Consider the following 24,708-nt stretch of genomic DNA (forward strand, 5'->3'; position numbering starts at 1 on the left):
GGGGGGGTGAGGTGGGGGTTCAGCGATGTATGGGGTAGGGGGGGCTGAAGGGATGCATGGGGCGAGCTGTGGGGGCTGAAGGATGCTTGGGGAGGATGCAGAAGGGCAGGATGAGGAGGGGGCCGCAGTGGCAGTGCGGGGCTGGGGTGGGGGGGCTGCGGCGGATGGGGAGCGGTGCCCGGGGCCCGGGGGGGGGGATCGAGGGGGGGCTGCGGCCCGGGGAGCCCCGCGGGGGTCCCGGGGGAGGCGGCCGGTACCTGAAATTGGGGGGCGAGGCGAGGTGCAGCCCCAGGAAGGGGGAGGAGGCGGGCGGGGATGCGGCTCCTTTCTCTCTCTCCGCCATTCCGCGGCTCTCCCCATGCAGGCGGAGGGAGGGAGGGCGGGCGGCGGGGAAGGAGGCAGAGGGGGGAGGAAGGAGGCTGGAGGGAGGGGATGCCGGCGGGGCCGCCGGGGAGGGACGTACCTGCTGCCGGGGGGGCGGGTGAGGGGCTCCTCCTGTGGCCCCCCCCCCCCCCCGGGGGGGGGGGGGGGGGGGGGGGGGGGACCCCCCCCCGCACACAGCCAGCTGTGCCCGCAGCTGCAGGCAGAGCCCCCAGTGTAGGTAATGCTATAGGGCTCCTGCCTCAAGTGAGGGGCACACAGGGTCCCCTACAAGCGACAGGGCAGCCCTGTCACCACCACCTCCCCCAGGGTCTGCCCCGGGGAGGCAGCACCACCCAGGGCCTTCCTCTGCCACCAGCCTCCCCCATCCTCAGCCCCGGCAGCCAGGTGTGCCTGGAGCCCGCAGCGAAGTCCCGCTGTGCTTCTGCGCCCCTCGGGGGTCTGGCACCAGGGCTGGCAGCCCCAGAGCAATGCCTGTGCCCACCAGGGCTGCATGTGCAGCGAGGGGAATTTAAGCAGGGAAATAAACAGATTATGGACTGGTTCTGCTGGCACAGGTGGAAAAAGCAAGTCCGGAGGCTGCAGATTGCTCCCCAGAACAGGCAGACCCGCTCTTGCACCCTGCTGTTGCCCAGGGCCCATCTCATGTGAGTATTAGTTGCTGCCCCCTTTCCCCAGCAGCAGGTTTCTGTGCTTGGCCTCTCCTCCCCATGGATTGCAGGCTGCTTTAAAAACCATGCTGGTTGTGGTGTACACAGAAGTGGACAACACCAGTATTTGTAGGTCCCGAGGCTACTACTGTAAATGATCAGAACTTCCTCCATTCCCTGCACGCCCGCTGTGCTCCTGGTTATCACTCACATCAGTGACGGGCCCATGTGGATGCGTGGCACTGCCTCAGCAGGTCAAACCTTAATGACAGAGCAGGTCCCATCAGCATCTCAAGCCACGGGGCTGGCTGCCTTCAAGGCAACGGTATTGCATCTTGGCCAAGGCCCAGGCCGTCAGCTGCTCCTCCAGAGAAGAGCGAGCAGAGCCCTCCAAGGCAAACAGCCCTGCTCTCAGCCGGGAGCCTTGGGCTCCTGCCAGCCCAACTCAAAAGAGATGTCACTCCTGGGCCAGTGTGGACACAGGTACACAGCTACCAGGTGACCATGGTACCTCCCAGGGCAGCCTCCCGAGGGGCAGATTGGTCCTGCCTAGCTCTGCTCCAGCCTTTCTGCCCACACTACTGCCCTTCACACCCATCTGCTCACACTCATCACAGAGCTCACAGCCGTGGCGCAGGACCTCTGGAAGCCCCTCTGCAGTTGGTGGGATGCAGCCACCAGCCCTGGCAGGCACAGGATGGACACCTCAGGGGGCTGCAGGCTGTCCTGCCTGCAGCAGGATGGTGTGGGCTGGTCACTGCTCATCACTACAGTGTCTGACCGCAATAAATAAGTGGCTTGGTAGAAACAGGCAATTTAGTTACATCCTGATTCTCCCTAGACCTTGCATAACCCCCCCCCCTCATCCTCAGCAACGTATACGCATGTACATGCCCTGCAAAATAGAGACCACACTTCTGCCACAGCCAGCATCTCTGCTCACAAGGCATCTATTCTCTTACTCTTTCAAATTGTCTGACTGAACATTGGGTTCACTTCAGAGCAATTCAGCCTTGAATTAAGCCTGAGGAATGGTTATGTGCTGAGAGGTTTGTTTGCTTCTCTCCCAAGCTGAACCAGCTGGTCTAACCCAAGCTCTTCCCTCTCCCCCCAGGTATGGTTGTGCTCATTGCCTCTCTGCCCCAGTTCTCTGCCCCTGGCTCCCATCCTTCATGCCCAGGCACAATTTCTATGCTCAAGCCTTTCCGCCAGCCCCTCCTGAAGCCACTCCAGCTCCTTTTTTGTGAAGACAGGAGAGACACTGGAGAATTTCCCCAACCACCAGCACAGGGAGCAGGCAATCACTTACTCTGCTAGAAATCCATGGTTAGCCACTTTACACCTTCAGCCACATCACTGCTATTCCTTCAACAGAGAGAACAGATTCGGTGGCCAGCATGGAGAAGGAGCCTCCAAACTGACCTGTCCAAGTTTAATTTACATTATCACACTCTAAGCAGGGAAAGCTGGACAGTTTGCTGTCAGCCTGGCTCTTCTAAGGCACAAACTGCAATTTCAGAGGGTTTTGTCCATAAGTCACTTTAAACATTGAAATGTCACTCCCCCAAGCCACTAGGTCCTTGCTAGAGACAGAGAACAGGACAGCAACATCAAGCACCTCAACCACACCCGCACTCAGGTAACCAATGCATTGTACACATTGCCCTTCTGGTAGGTCACACATGGCCTTTTTATCTCCAGCACCTCCAGTTTCAGTAACTGGGTCTGGAGTGACGGGGGATGATGGTGTCACGTAGAAGCAGAACTTTACTCCAGCCTCATTCTAGCCAGCTACTAGACTGCAAAGTCATGGTGCATTTGGTGCCCATTCATGACTTAGCTAATTGCAAAAGAAAAGGCTCAGTCACGGACAGAAGGCCCGTTCTGAACAATGTTCACATTGTTCATAGCTCTGTAGCACTTCTCTGCCTCAGTGCCGTCTGTGACAAGAAGCCTACATGCTGCCCTGTGGAACATCCCAAAAGCTACTCCTCTGACAGCACCAAAACCAGCTGCTCTGTCCTTGGGCAAAGGGCTCGCCCTATGCTCTATTTGGGGATGCTTGTGCCAGGTCAGACTATACAGCCACCCAGCCCCGAAATACAGAAAGCAATTGTTATCCCAGGAAATGGAAATCCCCTGACATGCATTTCATGATGCTTCCTTTGTTATCTGCTCCCAGCAGTTCTCTGCTCCCTCCTGAAACAAAAATGGTATCTTCACTAACAGTTATTGATGGGTTTTCCTTTCTCCAGGAACTGATCAGGCCTTTTTGAACTTAGCACCCACAACTGACAGAGCTTGACACGAAAATGTCTGTGTAAGGAAGCTGCAGATGTGCTGAATCTGCCATCTAGTAGTTTAATTGAATATGCCCAGTCCTAGACACTACAGGAAACAGTGAACAACTGTTCTCTATTCCACTTCTTTGGCATGCAGTTTCACACATATTTATCATTTCAACTGTAAAAAGGTAACGGTGGATGAATCCCAGCCTTCTTCATGTTTCTTGCAGGAGTTTTTTCTTTACCTTTGTGTTTCTCACTGCCCTTCCTTACCTGTTCTGCTTCTAGGACTGCAGCTCTTCCAGCTGCCACCATCCTCACCACAGATGATGACAAAAACCTTGCAAATGTGATTTTGCCCTCACCCAAAAGCCTTCCAAAAAATCACTTGGGAGATTTTGCACACACTCCCTTTGGCTATTTACCCCCATAGACCAGCCCCAAAATGCTACTTAGCAAATTAAATAATTGGAATGACAGCACAGAGAGGGTTAATGACATTTATAAAAACAAAAAGAATAATATTTACAGACCATTGCCTAAGCAAGAGACTCTCCAAAAGACAGAAGTCACAATTTCTGTAGTTGAAATGTACAAAGTGCATGTCTTTCCCCTTTCTTCCATCTGCAGCAGAAGATGGTGGGAAGGTCTCCTTTCCCTCATACCTTACTGCCCTCAGCGGGAATAAGATCTGGGCCAGACTGGAGACAAAACCTGCTGTTTACTGGGTTATCCTAGGGAGACTCTGGTGGACAGTACCTTAGAAGAAAGGAAGGTCTGGAAAAGTGACGCATTTACTTGGACAGTCTGCCCAAAGGATTCCCTTGGGAAAGGAAATCTAGGATCAATGCCTCCAGGAGGTGAGTTGGAAGGAAAAGTTATTCAGCTATTCTATTAAATAACTTTTGGACATAATTCCACTTCTTCCACCACTCCAGGTTTCCCAGATACACTTGAGTCAGTTTCTACTTGCAGTCCCATTGCTCAGGGTTCAAGCATGGGCTCCAAAAGTGAATCTTTTTATCCCAGTCAGAGTGGGACACGATGACCGTGCTCCCCAAGCTGCTAGTCGGCTAAGCTCACATCTAGCCCCGCACTATCAGTGCCAGGGTGGGGATGAAAGGTTTTGGACAGCAAATGAGAACAGTGCTGACAGCATACCATTGCACGGGATTAGCTACTTGATAAAATCCCTCTTGGAAACTGCCAAAACAGAGGCTTTTCTGCAGTACTGCCATCCATTGCCCTCGTAGGTGTAAAGGCAAACAGAGGCGCTCTGCCAGCACTGTGCTGAAATTACATCCTGTAGCAGGACCAGGCCAAGCAGTGTATGGTTAAGAGGCAGAAAAGATACATGGTTGTCCTGCTAGACTACAATACACCAGCCTGAACGTGAATGGGAAAAAGGAGCAGTGTGCAGGGTATGAGATACAGGGACTACACTGTGTAGAAACCCAAAACCACAGCTCTCAGTACAGGAAAGAGCAAACATCCACACAGAATGGACAATGAACTGAGTCCAAGGAAGACTCGCTTCAAGGAGCTGATGTGTGATACATCCTCTATCAGTATGATGCACTCCACAGGCTACACACTAGACACTGGTCACTCCATTTGAGAGTACTCTCATCTCTGGGAAGGAAATGCTGTAAAGCCCTGAGCCCAGGACTGTTCCCCTACAGGGTACAGCTCACTCATTATGTGGGTCAGCAAGCTTTTGGGAGACTGCTTTAATCATATCAAATCATGCTTTTATTCTTCAAAGAATTCCTACTTCTCTCACAGTCATCTCCCTGAAACGGCAAGCTGCTCTGAAGCTGCCTGTTGCAGGCAACAGCACTATGGTTCACCTTGCACTAGTAAGATTCTTCTTCAGGGAAAGTTCTAAGTGCCTTTTAAAGGTTTGTATCTCTTTGCTCTTCTACTACAGATATCCTTCATTTGTTTTTCATCCACACACATGTACCACCTCGATTTACTTGGAAAGAGTTTACATCCCCACCAGTCTAGCCTAGAGGAACAAATACAGAGATTTTCCTGTTTTCTTGTAGGATGTGTACTCAACTTTTGATATTCCAGCAGCTTTCTTCTCCTTCACAACTACTGAATTAATCTTAGCATGCCTTGCTGCCTAGAACTAGCGATGAGAAAGGACATTCACTATTTTTGAGATGTGCAGATGCTACTCCCTCTATCAATGCAGCAAGTCACACGTGCTGATCCATTGTCAGAAACGACAGATACACTTGGGAGTGAACAAGCTGAAAGAAAGCTTTTGCCCTCTTCAATGAGGGCAGATTTTGGGCATGGCTGAGAAGACACATATTTAGCTCTTCGGAGAGCAGAAAGCCAAGTATTCCCACGTACAAGTAACACAGTGCCCTTTTGTGGCAGCTATTGGAATTACACATTTTTATGAGACGCCCCAGATTTTCTGTTGCAGATCACAAGTTGCAGTCCTTCTGTGGTTGCAGCAGCCTCTACTCTTCGCGTCACCTCCAGCACTCTCACTCTTCACCTGCAAGCTGCATATTGCTGGCTGCAGGAGAAAGCAGAAAAGAGAGTTTGCCTCGAGCTCCCCCTCATACTGCAAAGCTGGCAGAACATGCAACCAGCTCCTTCCCTCCTGGGATATGGGACATTTCAGGCAGAAGAGTGGCCCTGCTTGCTCCCCTCCTCCAGCCTGTGCCCTCACCACATGGGCAAACCTGGCTGCAAACTCACCCTGGAAGCGGAACAAACCTCACTAGAGAAAACCCAAACATAACTGTGGTCTGCATTTGTTCTAGTCATAGGGTACTGCTCTCTGCTGGACTACCGAGTTAACAGCTTGTCAAGCAAAAGCAAAAACAACTAGAAGGCAGGCCACTGCCAGAGTCAGGAGCCACCTTTCTCCCCAGGCAAGTCCATTTTGTTCATTAAACTGTAGGGAACGAATAAAACTGAGCCTTGCTTGCTGTCAGAACAACATAGCTTAGGCCAGATCATGCCAGGGACTACTCACAATCATAAACTCTTGCCAGGGATCTCTGAAGCAGGGAGGCCTGTCACTTTGGCTCGTTTGTACAGTTCTTCAGTGCACAGCTCTTCTGCTCCCTCGTGTTTGCGTTTTGGCGAAGCCTGGTCAGATTGTGGCAGCCTCACTGCTGGAGAGGAAGAAGAGTCACTGCAACGTCTCCTCACACGTATACCCTAGCTTAACGTGCCACAGAGCTGGGACAAAGGAGAATGTGCAATGTACAAGCACAGAAAGATGTTGCCACAGCCTTCTTAGAAGTTTTTGAAATACTTTGTTAAAAGCAGAATAATTAAGTCCACCAGAACAAACACAAAAGTGTCCTCCTTCGATAGAGGAAAGCTTAATTACACCAAATTAGCCCTACAGTGATCTGCACTCCTCCCTTAAATGGCTGCATATGATCCCATACGAGCAATAAGAGATTCACTATTCTTCAGCCCTTTCAGCATGAAGGCTCACTGGGGACTTCTGAAGAAAGGAAGATGAATATGATCTATATTTTCCTAGCTACATGCTCCTCTTATTAAGAAAAGAATCTCTCTCTCCTGCCCACGATGGTATATCTGAAGTACCCAAATACTTCCAGCTCACCTGTACTGGTGCTGCTGCCCTGCCCTGAAGCCGAGTCTGCAACAGGGCCACTGAGATCTTCCACACATGAAGGGACTGATGCCAGTAAACCTAGAGAAATGCAAGAAGATCGTAATAGAAACAAGAAATATTTGGGCTGGGATAAGCCTTTCACATGCAAACACCTTTGCGATCACCAACCAGCACGTCATATTCTATGTCATATTAAAGACAAAATCTTTGCAACTGTTGTTACTTACAGAGCCCCCTGTAGCGCGATAGCTGCTGGTAGATCTGCTTCATGCGTTCAATGTTCAGCCGGCTGGTCTCCGCATGGTTCACCATGGGTTTGGGGTAGTCCACCCCAATGATGCACTTGGCTGCCTTCTGCACAGACTCTGGGGCATTCCACGGTTCATAGATGTATCGTGAAGGGAAGCCCTTTAGTTTGGGCAGATACCTCCTGCAACAAGTTAAAAGGTGCACACAAACCACTTAAAGTACACCAAGATAGCATTCACCGTACACGTCAGCTACTGAATGACTCAGGCAAGAAGGAAGCTCCAGACACTCTACTTACTTAACGTAGTCACCACTGGGGTCTGTGCGACGTCCAAAGCCCACGGGGCAGTAACAGTGGAAGAACTGCTGGAAGAACGCGCTGCATGAAAGCCACATCCAGCTGCCTGCATTTACACTGAAATCTGCATCCAGCAACAATTCATCAAATACCTGCAGCAATTGAAGGAAAATGCAGTGAGAGCTTCCCCAGCTAGGACTTCGTGCCAGGAGAAACCAAGATGCCAGTTCAAAGGGCAAGCACTGAACAGCTCTCAGAAACCAAAGCAGCAGCAAAGAGGCAATCCGCTAGCTCAAGCCAGGTGGCTGGTCAATATATCACACTTCCTGACACCTTCATATAGGGAGGCACTGTCTGCTCACACTGATAAAATGCTGGATAATCTCTCATGCAGCTACAAACTAAATCACTACCTAGTGTTACAGCAAGCCTTGGGTATTGATTCTAACTGGGGAGGTGTAACAAGTGCAAAGCACCAACTGTGAGAAGCAGGCAGATGCTGCACAGAAGAGCAAGCACCAAAGCAGGAAGAACGACCCCCTGTGAATGTCCCAGAGCTCACTGCCACTCCAAGAGGCGGGCAGGTTTCAGCAGTAACTTGCTCACATCCGTGCACAGATGCAGCACTTTTAGCACCCGAGTCTCGCACACTTTCAGCTATGCTCTGCTTTGACAGCCTTCTGACAAGATGCTGCTTCTGCCTCCACTTCTTGCATAGGGCAATATGTGCACCCAATAAGTTCAAGCTGTTTGTCCCTTCAGATGTCCCAAAAAGAGTGTCTTTTACCTCTTTTCTTGAGAGAATCTAGACTCAGATTTCACAGTCACGGAGCGTTCCCTGACTGGCATGGTGACGGATTACACAATGAGGAGAAAGGTCCAGTTACAAAGACATTGAACTTGCAAAGGAAACAGATGGATTTTTACCAAAATAGCCCCCCCAAACCCAAAGCCCAGTCCATATTTACCAGTGGGTCCCACTAACAGTTAGTTATGGTAAATGGAGACTTGATACTGACTGAGCCCTCATGGTAGAAGGCAGACTGTTGGCAGGCCAGGAGCCTGCTAGCAAATGCTGTCTTCCACTCAACTTTTACATGCCAAGCAAAAGCCATACCTGTGTGCCAATCCTTGAAGCAAGTGCCAGGGAGACTTTGTTTTCCTTATGGCCTTCTGCAAGCCTCTGGAAATGCCAGACTCACCCTGACTCCTGACTCCCAGCTGATCCAGAGGTCGCCCCTGGTCAGGAAGCAGGCCACAGCGTGCCTGGCCAAATGGTGGATCCACCCTTCCTGCCTCAGTTGGGTCATGATTGCATCGATCCAAGGGAAACCTGTCTTGCCCTCTGCCCACTTTGCCAAGGCTTCAGGGTTCTTGTCCCAGGGGATCTGAATGCAGATGGGGTTCCCCTCCATGCGATCAAACTTTGGGTTGTTTGTGGCTGCTGTGTAGAAAAATTCCCTCCAGAGAAGCTGTCCGTACAGAGAGAGGGGAGGAGTGCTGTTCCGCTTCACCTGTAGAGGAGGGAACAAAGGCATTCACAAGCAGGGGAGGACTGGCTTCATTATGCTGAGCTGCAAAACACCCACGCATTTATACACAATTCCCAAGTCTGTTACTGACAACTTCCATAAAGGAGCTCAATTCCAGATCACCCTTTACCAGAAACCCCAGGTGGTGCAGTTAGAGCATGCTTTTAGCCCACTCAGTATGCTGGCAAGTGACTTGAACCACCCATAACTAACAGCAAAAAGCTCTACATGGCTCACGACAGGAGTCGAGGCTGAAGAACAGGGTACAAACAGATATAAGGGCAGCTCAACTACATACACGAAAATCACTTTTCCTTACCCAAGAGCCTCTTCTGTACCGGCAACAAAAGCTTTACCCAAGAGTTGAACACAAGTGAAGCAAGAGCTATTTTTGCAGCTGTTCCGGCACACTGTCTTGGAACCAGAATCAAGCTATGCTCAAAACCAGCCTGCTCTCCAGGTGAACCTTTTGTCTTACCTTCTTATACAGCTCCCAGAGACGATAGTAAAATAAGCGGCAGGACAAACAGCCAAAACGCAGGTAGGGACTGAGTCCTGTCGGGCTGGCCAGCAACGAATTGGCGTTCATCCTTGGTCTTTCATAATTTGCAACCCATGCCTAAATATATTTAGGAGAAATTAGCCCCAAAAGAAAATAAATCCCAAACTGTCAGACACTGCTATGGGCAGGCCTCTGTGCAGGTGGCATGGTCACTCAGATGTGGCAGCACAATCTCTTCTATTCATTTCCAGCCACCACTGGGAGAGATCTCAGGTGGACAACTCCAGCCCCCACACCCCATGTTTCTGCAGCTGGGTCAACTTTCATGACTTTGAAATTGTTTCCCTCATGCACACTATAGTGAAGAACACAAGCCCCATAGAAGAAATTTGGGCATTTCTGCTAGGAACTAGAGGAATACCACTCAGTGAGATATGAAGAGACTGATGTACAAGGAGAAGGTACTCTTATGAGCATGTGCTCCTAATAATAATTCAGATAAAGACAAAAGGAGATGGTGCATAGCGTGCAGCACAGATGGAGCAACTTGCAGGAGAGTTTTCAAGTCTACATTCCTCTAAAGAAAAGAAAGGGAGGAACTCTACTTTTTGGGTCTGAAGAAGCCCGGGAACTCCCTGCTCCACAAACAACCTAAGATGACAGTACTTCAATACCAAATGCCTCTGCCACAGGCCAATGCAGTGACCATTGCTAAAATGAGCAGGAAAAGAGAGCAATGGCCAATGTTCAACATTTTTGTTTGGACCCACAGCCTGGAGGAATGACCACTTAAATAGCAGGGGGTTACCTTTCTTTCCAAGTGTTTATCCAGCCGCGCCAAAGCTTCTGTCTCCCCTCCTTGCCAAACTGCAGGGGCAAGACCATCTGTGGGGAAGCCTGAAGGAAATATCTTTGTAAGATTTGAAGCCAAGTCTATGCAAACGATACAGATGTGAATAAATGTAAGCAATGGCAAAACAAGTTAAATACTGCAGTTGCTTATCATGGCTTATTTACTGCTACAGTCCTTCTACAGCAGGCCAGTCATTTGGAACATGAGGAAAACCTGCTCTTGACACTGAGACTACCGGGTTCTCTCCCTGCAATGCTTCAGGCAGCTTTCTGGGGACCGTCCCCACTGGCCACATCCCAATTATCCCATGTGTTAGCACTATCCACAGGGCTCTCTGTTCCCTCGGCCAGAGCAGCTGGCAAAGGAATGCATGCCTCACAGGTTTGCCTCATGAAATACCTTGCCATGACCACCAGCTGCTCACTAGAGCACCTGTTGCTTCTCAAAAGGCTCATTTTCTGTGGAAAGCTGGTGCTTTAGTGCTGAAGAACCAGCACAAAAGTGGAAGCAATAATGCAGTTTCCTCGCAGTGCTCCTGGCTGACAAAGGAGCTTCCCCTGGCAGTAAGTGGACCAATGTAAGGTTGTAAAAGGTCTTGCACTAGGCCAGACAACAAAGGAAGCAGATCTATCCAGGACTGCAGCCCTTAGGATAGTCTTGTTTGAGAAGTCCCCCTTTTCCATAACTCTTAAGGTACAAGGTGATAATCCTAAGAAGCCAGCATGGAGCCTTCAGAGTCACATGTACACAGACAGTATTCTGCATTAACCTTTCATTCCCTTGCATTAAAATTCACTTCCTTGACATAGGCCTTGTGTTTCTCATGCCTCAGTTCTCTATTTATCCTCCTCCTCAAAAAAAAATATGGGTATGTAAGAAAGGGGAGGCAAACACCACATTTCCAAGGACCAAAAAGCATAGCAGGATAAGCGAAAGAAGTTTCGGTAGTATCTTTTGTTTTGCTAAGCTCTCAAGTTGGTGGTGCTTGGCAACAAGTGAATGACATAATGTGCGCCCGGTACACAGTTTACCTCTTCAGGTCTGTTACACAACTTGTCTAGGACAGCAGCTGGGAAGGACATGAGACACTGATACAGTGGTTATATGCTCAGAATAGCAGAGAATGTAAGGACAGATGCAGAACATTTCAGAACAATGCTTAAGGGATGTTGTGCATCAATGGCAGTGCAAGAGGGAGCAGTCTGTTTTCACGGGGTCCAGCACTGGCTGAAAACACTACTGTGGCTAGAAGCAGCCCAGGTCAGAAGACAACACTGGACCTGTCCTGGGCAGGTGACAGCCACCAGAAACAGTTTCAGTAGGGCCATCTTGGGTGTCAGTTGACGCTTGACTTCACTCTCAACACATACCCAGCTCTTCCAGTGACGGGACCCCATACACATCGTCGTGGTTCTCCTGGATGTCCACTTTACACGTCTCCATCTGCTGACTTGTTACGCTGCTCACTGGCTTCTTTGGGAGCTCCATACGGCTAATGATGGCCTGGAAGCGCTTATAGGTGAGAGGTGGCTTGTTGCCATTCAGCTCAATTATTCTGGAAACAAAATAAGCAAGGTGCCTTAACAGCCTTGCTACCAGGAGGGACAAGGAAATGACAGCAAAACTGCATCCTGCTATCTCTGCTCAGGAGAGCCTTTCTGTTTGGACAGAGAAATACTTACAGCCCCAGATTCCACTTGATGCATCCCTCAAAGGGATATTTAAAAACAAGAACACACACACAAAAAAAAACAAAACAACAAACAAACAAACAAAAAAAAACAGAAATCCATCTCCATAGGAAAAACAAACAAAAAAAACACCACCAAACAGCTCCAGCTGAATCAGGCCTCTGATTCAGCATCACATCTTTCTCCCAGAGCTCTTCACCAAATCCCTGTATGAAATCTCAGCCTGAATACTGTCTCCCCAAGCTGACAAATCCCAGACCTGCACCTGTTTCCTAGCCTGATTCTGACCTTACTTCCCCCCGTCCGACACAACAAGTCCCAGACTGTTAGCGAACCCTCCTCCACCGCTCCCAGACGAGACAAATCCTATTTTGCGTCATTCCTCTCGATCCTGGCGATTACAGAAATCACCATCCTCCCTCACACCATAAGGTCATGAGCAGACCTGTTCTATGCTATTCCCCCGTGTCAGACCACACTATGGAAAAGGCAGCCACGGTTTCTCCATTTCTCTGCTTCTTTAAGCACCCAGCACCTGCTAGGGCTGCGTGAACTTAATTTTTCTTGGGACAGAGAGCATGGAGGCCTTTTGGAGCATGCCTAGGCAAGAGAGAGGAAGGAGTTAACAGCAAAGCAGGCAGCAGGGGAAAGGAAGCATTACGTAAAGAGGAGGCAGCCAGCCCCACAGCTCACACTGAGCCGCAGCACTGCCTTCCCCACCCAGCACGGTCAACAGCTTATGCAAGGGGCTGGGCTTAGAGCCCAGTGCTTCAGCGGACGCCATGTGCCTTCCCTGCCCTTCCCAGCCACACGTGTGGCGAGGAGGAGCGACACGCCGGCCTTCCCCGGCGCTGAGCCCGTCCTCACGTGTGCTCCGCTTCCCCGTGCTGCCACGATGCTGGCCTCTGCTCCCTGCCACCTCCATCCAGCAGAGGCTCGGGGCTCAGCTTGGGGCAGACGGGAGCTGTGGAAAGAGGCAGCATGGTGACAAAGATGGAGGAGATTTCATAGGAAGCCTCCTGCAGTTTCTGCTCATTTTAATGTGTAGTAGGTCATACACGTGTGGAGAAAAAGACACTGGCCTACAGGAGAGGGTAGGGAGGGCAATCGGGATGTGCACAGAGAGCAAAACACGGTAAAGTGTAGGGCAACACTGAACAGTGTGGCAGAGCACCCTGCCACCCCTCTAAGCGAAGGTACCGAGGGGAGCCTTACAAGCAGCGTTGCTGCTGGCAGAGAAACAAGGCCCTTCCAGTTACTGCCAGCACTCCAGAGAGGCTTACTTATTCCCCCGAGGAGTTCAGCATTTGGAAGTGAAAATGTGACAGAGCTGCACAACGTGTGCCCGGTGGTGCCTAGGATGGGGGTGGGGATGGGGGCTGCTTTAGCACTGCCTCTTTTTCCAGTCCTCTTCCACCGACCTGCCAGTGCTGCAGCTCTGTCTGAGACCCACGCTGCCGTGCTGCGTCTGCCATCCACAGCTTCTGCGAGCAGACAGCAATTTGGAGCACATCACTGTGACTTGCAGGTGGATGCCTCTATCCCTGCCTGATGTCAAGGCTCTGGATGTGAGAAGTTACCTACTACGGCTTCCAAAGGAGCCAGCTGCTGGATCTGGGACACAGATCATTAAGAGACGGGACTAGGACAAACTGCACATTTTATAGCACCTGACACTGCCATTATGCAACAAAATTTGCATCTTGCACAATACTGCCATGAAAAGAAATGTCAGATACTGGGTTTTGTACAATATTGGGTATTATACAATGCATACCAAATACTGTAACGCAGTTCAACCTACTGCACAAAGATTTTACAGGAAGCCCCATAAGCAGGAGCCCTCCTAGTGTCCTTCTAACTGAGGCAGTACAGTCTTGCAGAACATTCCCCTGTGACAGACTGGGCCACAAATTAGAGAGGACCGTCCCCAGGATTTAATGCTCCCATGTCATCCTTCTTCTCCAGCCCAATTCAGACTGCATGTGGCACAAACAGCATCATTCTAGTTCTCCTGGAGCAGACCACAAACCAGCAGAATTGCTGTATTCATCATCCAAAACCTGACCTTTCTGGTGTTTGTGAGCACTTATAAAGATGGCTGTGCTACCGGGCAAGCAATATGCTGCCCAGCACTACCCGACAGCAGTACCTGGATGCCAGTTATGAGGGTATTTTTGACTGTCATATATTATACAAGAGCTCAGGCAACCAAAACCTGACCATAGTTCCAGCACTGCTAGGGTTACAAGGGATCCTACAGTCAGCCACCTGTGACAACTCAGTGCCTGCAGACCTCCAACGCACACCCCCAGAGGTGTCAGCGTCTGACTCACATCTCCATGACAGTGCCCCAGTGGGATGGCTGCTGGGCGAGGGAAAGCTGCTTTCCTCAAAAACCTGACTCCTCAGCCAGCTTGCCAATTGCAGGGCCCCATCCTGGCAAGGCACTGACCGTGCTCCTACCTGCGAGCCAGCTGCCAGTGCTCAGCAAGCAGGCTGCTCAGTGATGCACCCCACTACCAACTCACACATGCTATTTAGCGAGCCCCGTCAGCTTATGCAATTGCTCCAGTCTAAATCCTTGTGCTAGTGAGCCCCTGTAGGGCTGTGCATAGATGAAACGAGCAGATTTCTCCTGATTCAAAGAGAAATACCTTGCAGAATCAGCAAGGTATGCAAGCTTCCCCAGGGCTTGGTTCCCCTAAGTTAGTCAGCACTCCTATTAAAAGGCATTTAACTGCCTGACATGAGAGTGTCTGAGGTGAAGCTGCTCCTGATGTGTGTTACAAACAAACAAACAAGCTCACGATGCTCCTTTCTGGCATAAACCGCTCCCCCCGGCATGACCCCGGCCGGCTCAGGATTACAGACACCGCAGTGCTGACCGTCAGCAAGCAGGCTGCAGAGGATTTAGATCCTTAGGAGAAGAAAACAAGCAGATCCAGCGAAGGGAGAAAACAGCCTATCGTCTGGGAGTTGTCAGACAGAATAATTGTCAAGTAAAGGCTGCGAGCAGGCTAAGCTGATACCTAAGAGATTATCTTTTCTGACTTGTACAGTCCAAACACTGCCAATCTTGATTGGGAATCCCTAGGTTTTTTAGGGCTATTTTCCAGAATTTATGTTCATTTTCTATGGCCCTCTCCTTGTTTTGGGGGAGAGCAGAGGAAAGAAGCTCTGATAATCACACAGCTATGCTGGTAGTGCCGAGGACATTGTAACCTTCCTGCTAGGTAAAACTGGTCAAATTCAAAAGTCAGGAGAACAGGTTTATTGTAGGTGTTAGAAAGGAGCTGCTGGTGGTGGTACCCAGAGGATACTGCAGGGGAGAAGGGAAGGACTGCTGGAATCATTTATGTCGAAGTGAAGGACTAGTCTATATTGTTTAAAAACAGGCCTGGCTATTTTGTAAAGAAACTTGATTAAAGAAAGATGAGAAGTAGGACACCACCCCCAGGTTATGAATTATGCAGGAAAAAAGAGTAAGCTGAGCATGGGACAACTCATACCATGAGTTAAAAGGCTGGATAAGATGACTGGAGGGCAAGATCCTCTGTCTGAGAGAGACTTCCAGAGAAATATAATATTAGAGCTGCATTACCACCTGCTGAGAAATCCCAGAGATGCCAAGAAGCAGGAAATGTCAGAGTAACTGGAGACTTCAACTGCCTCCACACAGGCTGGGTAGCTGTCACAACCCACAGCCTGGTATGAACATAAATGCCATAAATGACTGCTCCACAGAACGATTCATCAGGAACCCTTAAGATAGAAAGGTAATTCATGATTTGTCTTAGGCAGCAGGTAAGGTATAGCTGAAAGTGTTATTTATCATGTCTACTCTAACCATGACTTTGGCATGCATCAATTTAGCATCCTTCCGGGATCAACAAAACAATAATGGCTTCTATTTTGAGAAGAGAACAGAATAAAAATAGGAAGCACACTGAGCAAAAAGAAGCTGAGAGGTAAAATGCTGACAGACAACACAGAGATTATCTGAGGATGACATGTCAGGGGAAAAAAAATTCAATAAAGGCACATAAACCATTAAAAAAGATTTCAGAAAGATCACTAGTCAAAATAATAAAAGAATAGCATCATCAAAGATAATAGAAGGCAAAATCCTTCGGGAAACTGAAGACTAGAAAAAAATGGTAGGTTAAACAAAAGCCACAAAAGCAGTCTTCCGTACAGCTCCCAGCCCAAAAGAAAGCTTGAGAAAAATTAAAAAGAAAAGCATAAACAGAAAAAAAAAATCCCTTTACAGACACTCCAGGATATCTGTAGGACCAAGCAGCAGACAAGGCATTAAAGAAAAACTGCATTTATTTTTTGCACATGTATTCAGCATGGAGATATTCAGGGAGGTTTTGACACTGCATCTCTCTAAGGAAATGCATCAGGAGATGTTACGGACTGAGAGGTCAGCAGGAAATAGCACAAAACAAAGCTATGCTTGAATAGCAACAGTTGCCAGGACCAGCCAGCACTCACAAAAGAGTTCTAAAGGACATTGAGAAATAGCTGCTGCATGTACCAGTCGCCTTAAAACCATCCAGACACTATGAGGAAAAAATGCAAGCATGATTCCAGATTTTAAAAGCATTTAAGGGCATCAGAGAGACTACAGAATAGAAAATCTGATATGGATATTAGGCAAAGTGGTAGAAAATACTAATAGAATCAGTGAATGCATGCGTATATGCAAGACACTGGAGGGCTAATTTGGCTTTGGTAATGGGAAGTTGTGCCTCAAAATCTATTAGCCACATTTGAGCACAGGGGCAAAGGAGATTTGGTTGATTTATTCTATGTGAATTTTCAGAAGCCATCTGACAAGATCCCTAATTGCGTTTTTTTTTTTTTTTTAAAGAAACCAATGATAAATTTAGATAAATGACAAAGTCCCTGCAGACAGAAGATTCTTGTTGAGATGCATGATAAAGTAAGAATCCAGTTTTTTGCAACAGAAGGAGAAATCCTACACAGAGCTGAGCTAAGGCTTCTGCTGCTCAACATTATTCATAAAATAGCTGGGAAAAGAAAAAAAAAAAAGAGCATGATGCCCAAGTTTACTGATGCAATAAGTTACCTGGGACAGCTGAAAATGAAAGGCAACCTAAACATTTCCCTATACACTACGTGTGTCTTCTAATGCAAAAAGTAGACAGCAGTGTCTGTCTGCTCATGAGACAGGTGAAAAACTCCCCTCACCCCAAAGGCAAACATTTCCACACAGTATGTCCTAAACTGCAATGCTCCTTCCCAAAGGAAATTATGTATGCTGAAGATTTATAGGAAGAAACCTACCTTCAGCATTACTGGTACAAGAAAAAGAATCTACGAATGGTACTGAAACATGATCGAAGTCGAGCATACCTTAGAGTCTCTACTGAAAGACTGTCTCCACTGTTTAAGATGATAATTTATACATATAAATAAATATATAAACCTCAACATAAAGGCAAGTCTTCCCCATAGCAAATGCACAGTAAAGACAAGACATTCAGATTTTAGAATAAGGTTAGTTTGCCCCGATCTACCTTGTTCTACTTCTTCCAGTTGTCCTGGCACATCCATCAGTTAAAAGCCCTGCCTTCATAACCTGTTTGAGACAACAGCTCAGACACCTTTATTACAGTGAAGCAAAAAAAACCAATCCACGCAGTGAGGACATGCTCAAGGAAATCAATCAATAAGGACGCAGCTGAGCAACTTAAATGACTGTGAAGTACAGAGATTAGTTAGCTTGAGGCAACACCTTTCCATGCATTCACGTCACTGCACTTTGACGTACTCTAATAAAAAGCGTGAGTGCAGAGTAATCCTATTGACACCTTCTAGGCTCACCCAGGATGACAGAGATCAACGTAAATGAGGAGACTGAAGTCATCCTAGACACGACAATCCCATCCGAGCCCAAGCAGCACCTCTGCCCTTGCTCTGCCCGTACCTGTCCAGGTCATACAGTGTGTGGGAGTTCTCGATCACCACCTCCACACCAGCCTCCTTGGCCAGTTTGACAATAGCTGCATCTCTCTCCTTACCAAATGGCTCCGAGTCGTATTCAAAGGTGAGACGAGTGACTCCCCATTCCTGCAAGAAACACAATACACAGAGGTGTTGAACAGAAGACTTTTCTAACCAGTACAATTACTAAATTATAGAAATTGTAATTGCAACTGTCAAGTCCTGGGAACTTAGAGAGGGTTTCTGTGTAGAACAACAGTCTGGGAGTCAGGATAACTAAAGAACCAGTAATATTTATCAGCTCCAGCAAACACTGCACTTGCTATGCAAATTCCTAAAAGCCAAGTCTAAAACGCACACAAGGCGGTTTGAGTTCCTCTCCATTAACATTGTTAGGTTACATCTTGGTTCCTCAGCATAACAACACCTTGTTTGGTTGCATGTGCTGTCCGAAAGAAGCCCTCCCACCCCATTCCAGCATTTGCAGACAAAGAATTTCAGAGAACTTTTTTTACACAAACTTTGCTCAAAGAAGTCATATTTTTATGTGGAGACTATGATCAATTAATAACAATACAGACTATTTTTTCCAATATCTCTTTACAGCCATCACACAGTAGAAGACCAATGCCCAAGCCAAAGGCAGCAAATGTGGCAGAGGGACTCACAGGACAAAGGATGCCAACTGAGTAGACCTTTCTGCTCAGAACAGTAGACTATGATACTGCGATTCAGATTTAAATGATCAGCTCTTCAAAGGGAAGACTTTAGTTCATCCTAGCAGAGCCATGAACCTATTCTGCATCTTCACACCTGTAAGAGGTCCCTCACAGACTACACAGAATAGGCCTTATGAAATAGCATTCAGCCTCTTCCAGGCTTTTCCAGCACACAGTTTGTTCTCAAAGACTATGGCCTAGTTTTCCTCAGAAACTGAATCCTATGAGAAGAAGTTTAATGGTTTCCACAGTGACCCTCCAGAGGCATCCATCAAACAGAGCAGCAGCCCACAGATTTGTTTAGCAAACACTCCAGTCAAACACAGCCAGAAATCTGCAGAGACACTTAAAAAACCCCTCACACAACTAAGACATGAACCAGTCTCCAAGTGAGACAGTGTGAGTCACCGCCATATGTACAGGACAGGCTCTTCCGCCTCAGAACCAGAGGCATCAGAAACACAACCAAAGCCAAGAAGCAGATGTTATTAGGTCACTGATGACCACTGAAAAATAAATACCGAAGACTGGGATGGGAATCTAGAAGCAGAAAACAACCAGGCAAGCATCCCTTCCTTTCTAAACTCTTTCAGATCGAATCCTAAAATGAGTATTAGGAAGGACAGGGAACCACAACAGTTATGTACCACAATATACATTTCAGAGAGGTCCCCTATTATTTTTTCCAAAACAGGAACACGCCAGAATGCATTACTCAGAGCAGGGGTTAAACAGACACGTTCCAGGCCCTACAGTGCGCCCCACATAGAAACGTGATTTAACAGCTTCATTTTAAACTTTTATAGGAAAGACCATACCAGCTAGAAGGCTTGGAAAAGATACTGTTGATCTTGAAGAAACATGTATTATTACTTTAAAAGAAAGGAATGAAAAAAAATACAGTTAAAGTTAACACAGATTTTAGTGAGAGTATAAAACTTCAAATTCAGGTATTTTCTGCTGTTTTGAGAAGCTCAGCATTCTATATGCTACACAGGAAGCAGAGCACAACCAGGAAACAGCAAACTGTATCACAATAAATTGCTGCATAATAACATACAAAACACACAAAATAAAAGTCATGACTGACTTCCCTTAAAATCTGGCCTTCAGCAAAGTAAAACCTGAAGCAAAGTAGGAAAATAACACGCACAAAAGGGATCGTGATCAAACTTCAGTGAACAACCTACATGCTTTTCTTTTGTAGAAGAGGTGGGTTTACAGATGTTTGTTCAGAGGACAGGAGACCAAAAAGCCTACACTTCAAAGGTTAACGCAGAGCTAATGAGTACACTTCATCTGTCTGCCTCACTGGACCCCTGCACACAGTGCCTTTGCAGCAACTGTTACCACTGAACATACTTCAGCTACTGGCAGCATGAGCAGGAATTACACTGGACCTAAGTGTTGTGTTGCTACATGTGATAACTCTCCAGAACAGCTGAGAGCAAAGCATGAGCTGCTGCTGTTCTCTCGTCCAGGCTTTGCTGTTCAGTGTAGCAGCTCTGGAGAGACCTGACTTCACATGAAAGCCAAACATTTACCCTTTAGCAGCATAAAAAACAACATTATTTTCAGCTCTCTTACAGCACATGTAAGATATTCATTAACCCTCCTACCCAGTCAAAAAAGACTGTACCGAAACCAAGGTCTAGCTGATTCCACAACCATCTCTCTAAACCCCAGATTCTGCCAACTACTTTTTGTTCTTTGATCAAGTGGATATGTTTCTCCCATACAACTTCAATTATCCTGTGAATACCTAGTCCTTGAACTAAAATAAGGAGAGCATGGACTACTAACAGCCAGAACTTATTTGCAGATCAAAAGATAAAAATAACTCAGATTCTAAAAAGGCTAAAAGCAGAGAGTAAGTTGTGTCATGCGTTAACTGGCAGAAGCCAAAATAAATATCAGTGCACTTTGTGACCTGCATAGTCTGATTCTCCTCCCTAGTACCACCCTCCTCCCAAAAACACACATCAGGACAGTGTACAGCAGGAGGGTATTGACTCAAGTTTACCTCTCTTTCTCAGCATCTGGGCTACAGCAGGCTTTGGGGACAGTGGTTCCTTCAATCATAAGTAAGGTCCAGTCCACATGACAAATACAACTCATAAGATGATTGGAAACCAAGCTTTTTTCCTTTAGCTTTGTCATTCTAGCAAATACACTCTCAGAAAGCTTCAAAGACAATGATAAATACAACCTTAGGGTAGGACAGAGAATAATGAGTCACATACTTTTACTGCTTGAGGAACCCTTATATGCAAGGAGATACTCTTGCCAGCCCTGCCTGTCTCATGATCTGCAGCTTTGACATATCACTTCAGAAACACATCCCACCAATCCATCATCCACCATTGAGGTCACTGCATATTCCTCTGTCCTAAATGGTACATCAACAAGGAGCTTGGACCCAAGCTGTGTACTGCTGCTGAGCTGACTAACTGCAGCCTTGAACAGAAGGAGGAAAAAAAAAAAAAGGTCAGCTAATGTACAGGCTTCTGAGTTTTCGAAATTATAATACAAAGCCTTATTTGCATTTCACCTGTAGATCAATTTCATTTTCTATTTATCTCTAAAGGTGTATGGATATGGCACTTTTCCTGAGTAAAAGCAGCAGGAAAACAATGTGCAGAAAGGAAGAAGCTCTCAACCCAGAAGAGTGGGTGGATTACAGTACAACCTTGGGAGGCCTGAGCTGCAGAAACAAAGGCAAAAGCCACTATCTGCAAAGAGAAGCTCAAGCACCCTGGTAGTGGGTTACACAGTTGACAGTACTGAAGTTAAAGAGAAGCCAGGGTATTGCCAACAATGAGCAGATAGTGAGCAAAACCAAGGATACCAGTGGGACATTAGTTTTTCCTCACTGCACTTCAGAAAATTAGTGTATCCTCTTACTTTAAAGAGTCTTGGGAAGACATCTGTTGGCTGTCCTCGCACCACGAACAAGCGAGAATTGAGTTTCCTTAAGCTGTTGTCCAGATCTTCCAGGGACTGGAGCAGAAATCTGCAGAGAAGAAACAAAAGCAGTTACTGTCAGACTGGCTACAGCTAGAAGACAAAACGAGGAGGATTTACAAGGAACTCCAGCAAACCTGCATTAGCAATCAAACTGAAAGTTAGGATGAGAAATAGAAAACAAGAATTATTATTAATTCCCAGTCTACCTACCAATGTTATGAGATTGCCGTACCAGCCAGCTCTTGGCCATTCATATGTATGTTCTGCTTGGCCAGATGCAAGAGCTCTCAGGTTTTTTTTTGTTTGTTTGTTTTTCTTCTTGCAACCCCTACTCTTCCCATTTTCTCTCAGAGCTGTGAGCACCCCCTGACACCTGCTCCTTCCACATTACATCACCTGCATGGAGAAGAGCATAAACCATATAATTCACATTCTTTCATGGGTTCTGTGGCACATTGCATGAAGTGGAAAGATGTCCATACACTATTTTGAGGAAAGCAATGAATTACCACAAGAACTGTGCAAGTTTTACAGTTCTGGCTCAGAGTAGGGAAGGGCATGGCAGAGAAATGTACACTCACAGCAGGGAGCTGTACGCTCCTAGCTCATCAACAGCAAGAGACTGAGCACCAAGACCTCCCAAGGCAAGAATTATCCATACTTAGAACGGCTGCAAACAGAACAGCAATTTATCTTCCACCACCACCACGCGAAGATGAGAGCATGTCAAGGCATTCAACTATTTCCACCCGTCCCCAAACCGTTAGAAGGCATGTAAGTGCTTTCTGCATTACACATTTAAGCTCTTAATGTTGCATTTTACTGGTCCTCCATTTTGCTATAAAACATCTCCAAGTGTATCACCTTTACTTTCAGAGTCATACGTCATAACTTCACTTTGTCTACCTCTGTGAAAGACACCAGCCTTAAAACTTTAATCTCTGTGACAGCACGTGGCACTGCTGGCAAACTCACAACCATGAGTGAGTGAGCGAGTCTGCCAGCCTCTACCTCTCCCACACCGCTACGTGCCCGCTCTACACTGTGACCTGCGAGACACGAGTGTCTGCATCAGCTCACTTAAGACCCCACATACTTAAGAGGAAAGCAAAGCTACAACCGCCCTGGCAAGCTGGGTCCTTCCTCCCCATGCAACTGTATTGCCTGTAACTTGAATTACAAGCTTTGAGACAGAACAAGCTCCCTCTGCACTTCTAGAAGGAGAAAGGCCCTAAGGGTTCAAGGCAAGGAGGGCCAAATATCAAAGTAAAGAAGACCAAAAAGCAGGTCTGGGCAACCAGAACAAACCCTTTCCCCACCCCCAGCCCACCTTCTGGCTGTTAAATAGGAATATCACCTTTCTAAGGTGTTCTGAAAATTAAGTACACGTTAGTCCTATATGACTACCACATACTGTGCAATTACATGGTAAGGGATTTTCAGATTGATAAATGTCTGGAGGCTAGGTAAGACACAAATGCTTGTGGAGCACAGACTGCAAAATACAAGTAAATGAAGAAAAAACAGCAAAACAAATTCTGGGTTCCCCTTGGGAAACAAGAGAACTCCAGTAAACGTGTGGAGCTTGCAAAGACATTTTTGCCCAGCAGCCAGCAGTGCTAATTTCTGACATTTGCAGTAGGTGCACACCTCCAAGAAAACATGATCTTGTATTTTAAATTCATATGCTCATATATTTCTATGACTAGAACATAAATAAAACCACTGCCTGCTTCCCTCCCTCCATAACGTGGGTGGAAACAAACAAGGATAATACGGACCAGGAATTACTCTTTTGGGGGCCCTGCTTTGGTTCTCCCAAATGAGGGCAGCTGGCCATAACAGCAGCACGTGAAAGGCAATTCTGCCTGCTGCAAGCATGGTCTGTGGGCAGATCAATTCAGGCTGCTGTGCTATGGAGCAGTGACAGAACCCACGAATTCCTGCAAATTGAACGCCTGCATTTGCATTGTGGTGATTTCTGCACATTTACGGTTTTTTAGCCACCCTCCAAGGTGCGTTCTAGAAACGCTCAGAAAGCAGCCGTGCCAGCCGGCTCCTCTCGGATGGAGCTAAGTTGGCAGCAGAGGAACCGGGGACACCCACAGCTTCCCCGGGAGGACACACACCGCCACGTGATGCTGCAAAGCGCGCTTAGAAGGATTTCTGGCCAGGTGGCTGCCCTGTCCACAGCCCCTGACGGCTTGATGTGCTTGCTTCACCTTGTGCGGGGGAGAGTCTTGCAGAGGTGAATCGCTACCTGGATTGGGTTTCCAGACGTTTGGGCATCCGAGCCCTGATACAAGGGCATTATGTAATAATGTCACTGTATGTACGGTCTGGCTTTCTGCGCACAAATGACTCACCCCATAAGTTTACTTGTACCTGGGCGGGCAGGCAGCTCCATCCCGGCTGCAGCAACAGACCCTGGGGGTGGGATGAGTGGGGCAGCCCTCCCACACCCAGAAGCAGCCGCAGGGCAGAGGGGAGGCATCACGCAGCACGGGGTGCTCTGTCTGTCCCTAAATTTGGGGAGGGGGAAGCCCTCCCCAAGGCGATGCTCGGGACCACCACCATACCCCCACTTCCCTCTGCTCCCGTAGGAAAGAGGCAAGCTTCCAAAAAAATCCCTGCCCCTCTCCTCGCAACCCCAACCCCTCGCCCCGTGGGGGGTCCCCCCGCGCCCCGCACTCACCGCCAGCGGTTGATGCCCACGGCGGAGGAGGCGGCGAACCAGGGGTCGAGGATGTAGATGCAGCGGAGGGAGGCGGCTCCCCGCAGCGCCGCCTGCAGCGCCGGGTTGTCGTGGAGCCGCAGCCCGCGGCGGAACCAGTGCACGGAGCGAGACGGGGCCGCAGCCGCCGCCGCCATCACGGGCGACCGCAGCCTCCCCGCCTCGCCCGCCCCCGGGACCGCCCCGCCGCGGCCGGGCGGTCCCGGGGGCGGGCGAGGCGCAGAGGCCCCGGCCTCCGGCTCCCCCCAG

The 24,708-nt window shown here is 48.0% G+C and overlaps 2 protein-coding genes across 4 annotated transcripts in view; both read right to left on the bottom strand.

Annotated features, from left to right (window-relative positions):
* MAPK8IP1 (mitogen-activated protein kinase 8 interacting protein 1) overlaps positions 1-413 on the bottom strand; it is a 14,366-nt gene extending 13,953 nt beyond the window's left edge. The window contains exon 1 of one of the 2 annotated variants that reach the window (XM_035326994.1): positions 258-413. In XM_035326994.1, the coding sequence (XP_035182885.1) occupies positions 258-343 (86 nt within the window). In that variant the 5' untranslated portion in view covers positions 344-413. The remainder of the gene's footprint in view (positions 1-257) is intronic. The other variant, XM_035326991.1, reaches the window with a different exon arrangement.
* Positions 414-3,799: 3,386 nt separating this feature from the next.
* Positions 3,800-24,641, bottom strand: CRY2 (cryptochrome circadian regulator 2). 2 transcript variants are annotated; one of them, XM_035326997.1, is made up of 12 exons: positions 24,421-24,641; positions 21,663-21,771; positions 18,023-18,165; positions 11,743-11,927; positions 10,328-10,416; positions 9,496-9,636; positions 8,688-8,999; positions 7,486-7,637; positions 7,166-7,368; positions 6,927-7,016; positions 6,321-6,459; positions 3,800-5,855 (listed from the first exon to the last, which is right to left on the bottom strand). In XM_035326997.1, the coding sequence occupies exons 1-11, from the start codon at positions 24,594-24,596 to the stop codon at positions 6,323-6,325; spliced, it is 1,737 nt and encodes a 578-aa protein (XP_035182888.1). In that variant the 5' UTR covers positions 24,597-24,641; the 3' UTR covers positions 3,800-5,855; positions 6,321-6,322. The 2 variants fall into 2 exon arrangements, with proteins under 2 accessions (XP_035182888.1, XP_035182887.1); XM_035326996.1 differs by having other exon boundaries at positions 6,321-6,462; positions 24,421-24,640.
* Between the last annotated feature and the right edge of the window lie 67 nt (positions 24,642-24,708).

This window comes from Oxyura jamaicensis, chromosome 5 (assembly GCF_011077185.1).
Source record: "Oxyura jamaicensis isolate SHBP4307 breed ruddy duck chromosome 5, BPBGC_Ojam_1.0, whole genome shotgun sequence".
NCBI lineage: Eukaryota > Metazoa > Chordata > Aves > Anseriformes > Anatidae > Oxyura > Oxyura jamaicensis.

Excerpts from the sequence above, each read along its gene's own strand:
- CRY2 (XM_035326996.1), bottom strand. The coding sequence starts at position 24,596 with ATGGCGGCGGCGGCTGCGGCCCCGTCTCGCTCCGTGCACTGGTTCCGC. Across the intron at positions 21,772-24,420 it reads GTGGGCATCAACCGCTGGCG|ATTTCTGCTCCAGTCCCTGG; the intron begins GTGAGTGCGGGG and ends TCTTCTCTGCAG. Across the intron at positions 18,166-21,662 it reads TCTTCCCAAGACTCTTTAAA|GAATGGGGAGTCACTCGTCT; the intron begins GTAAGAGGATAC and ends TGTTTCTTGCAG.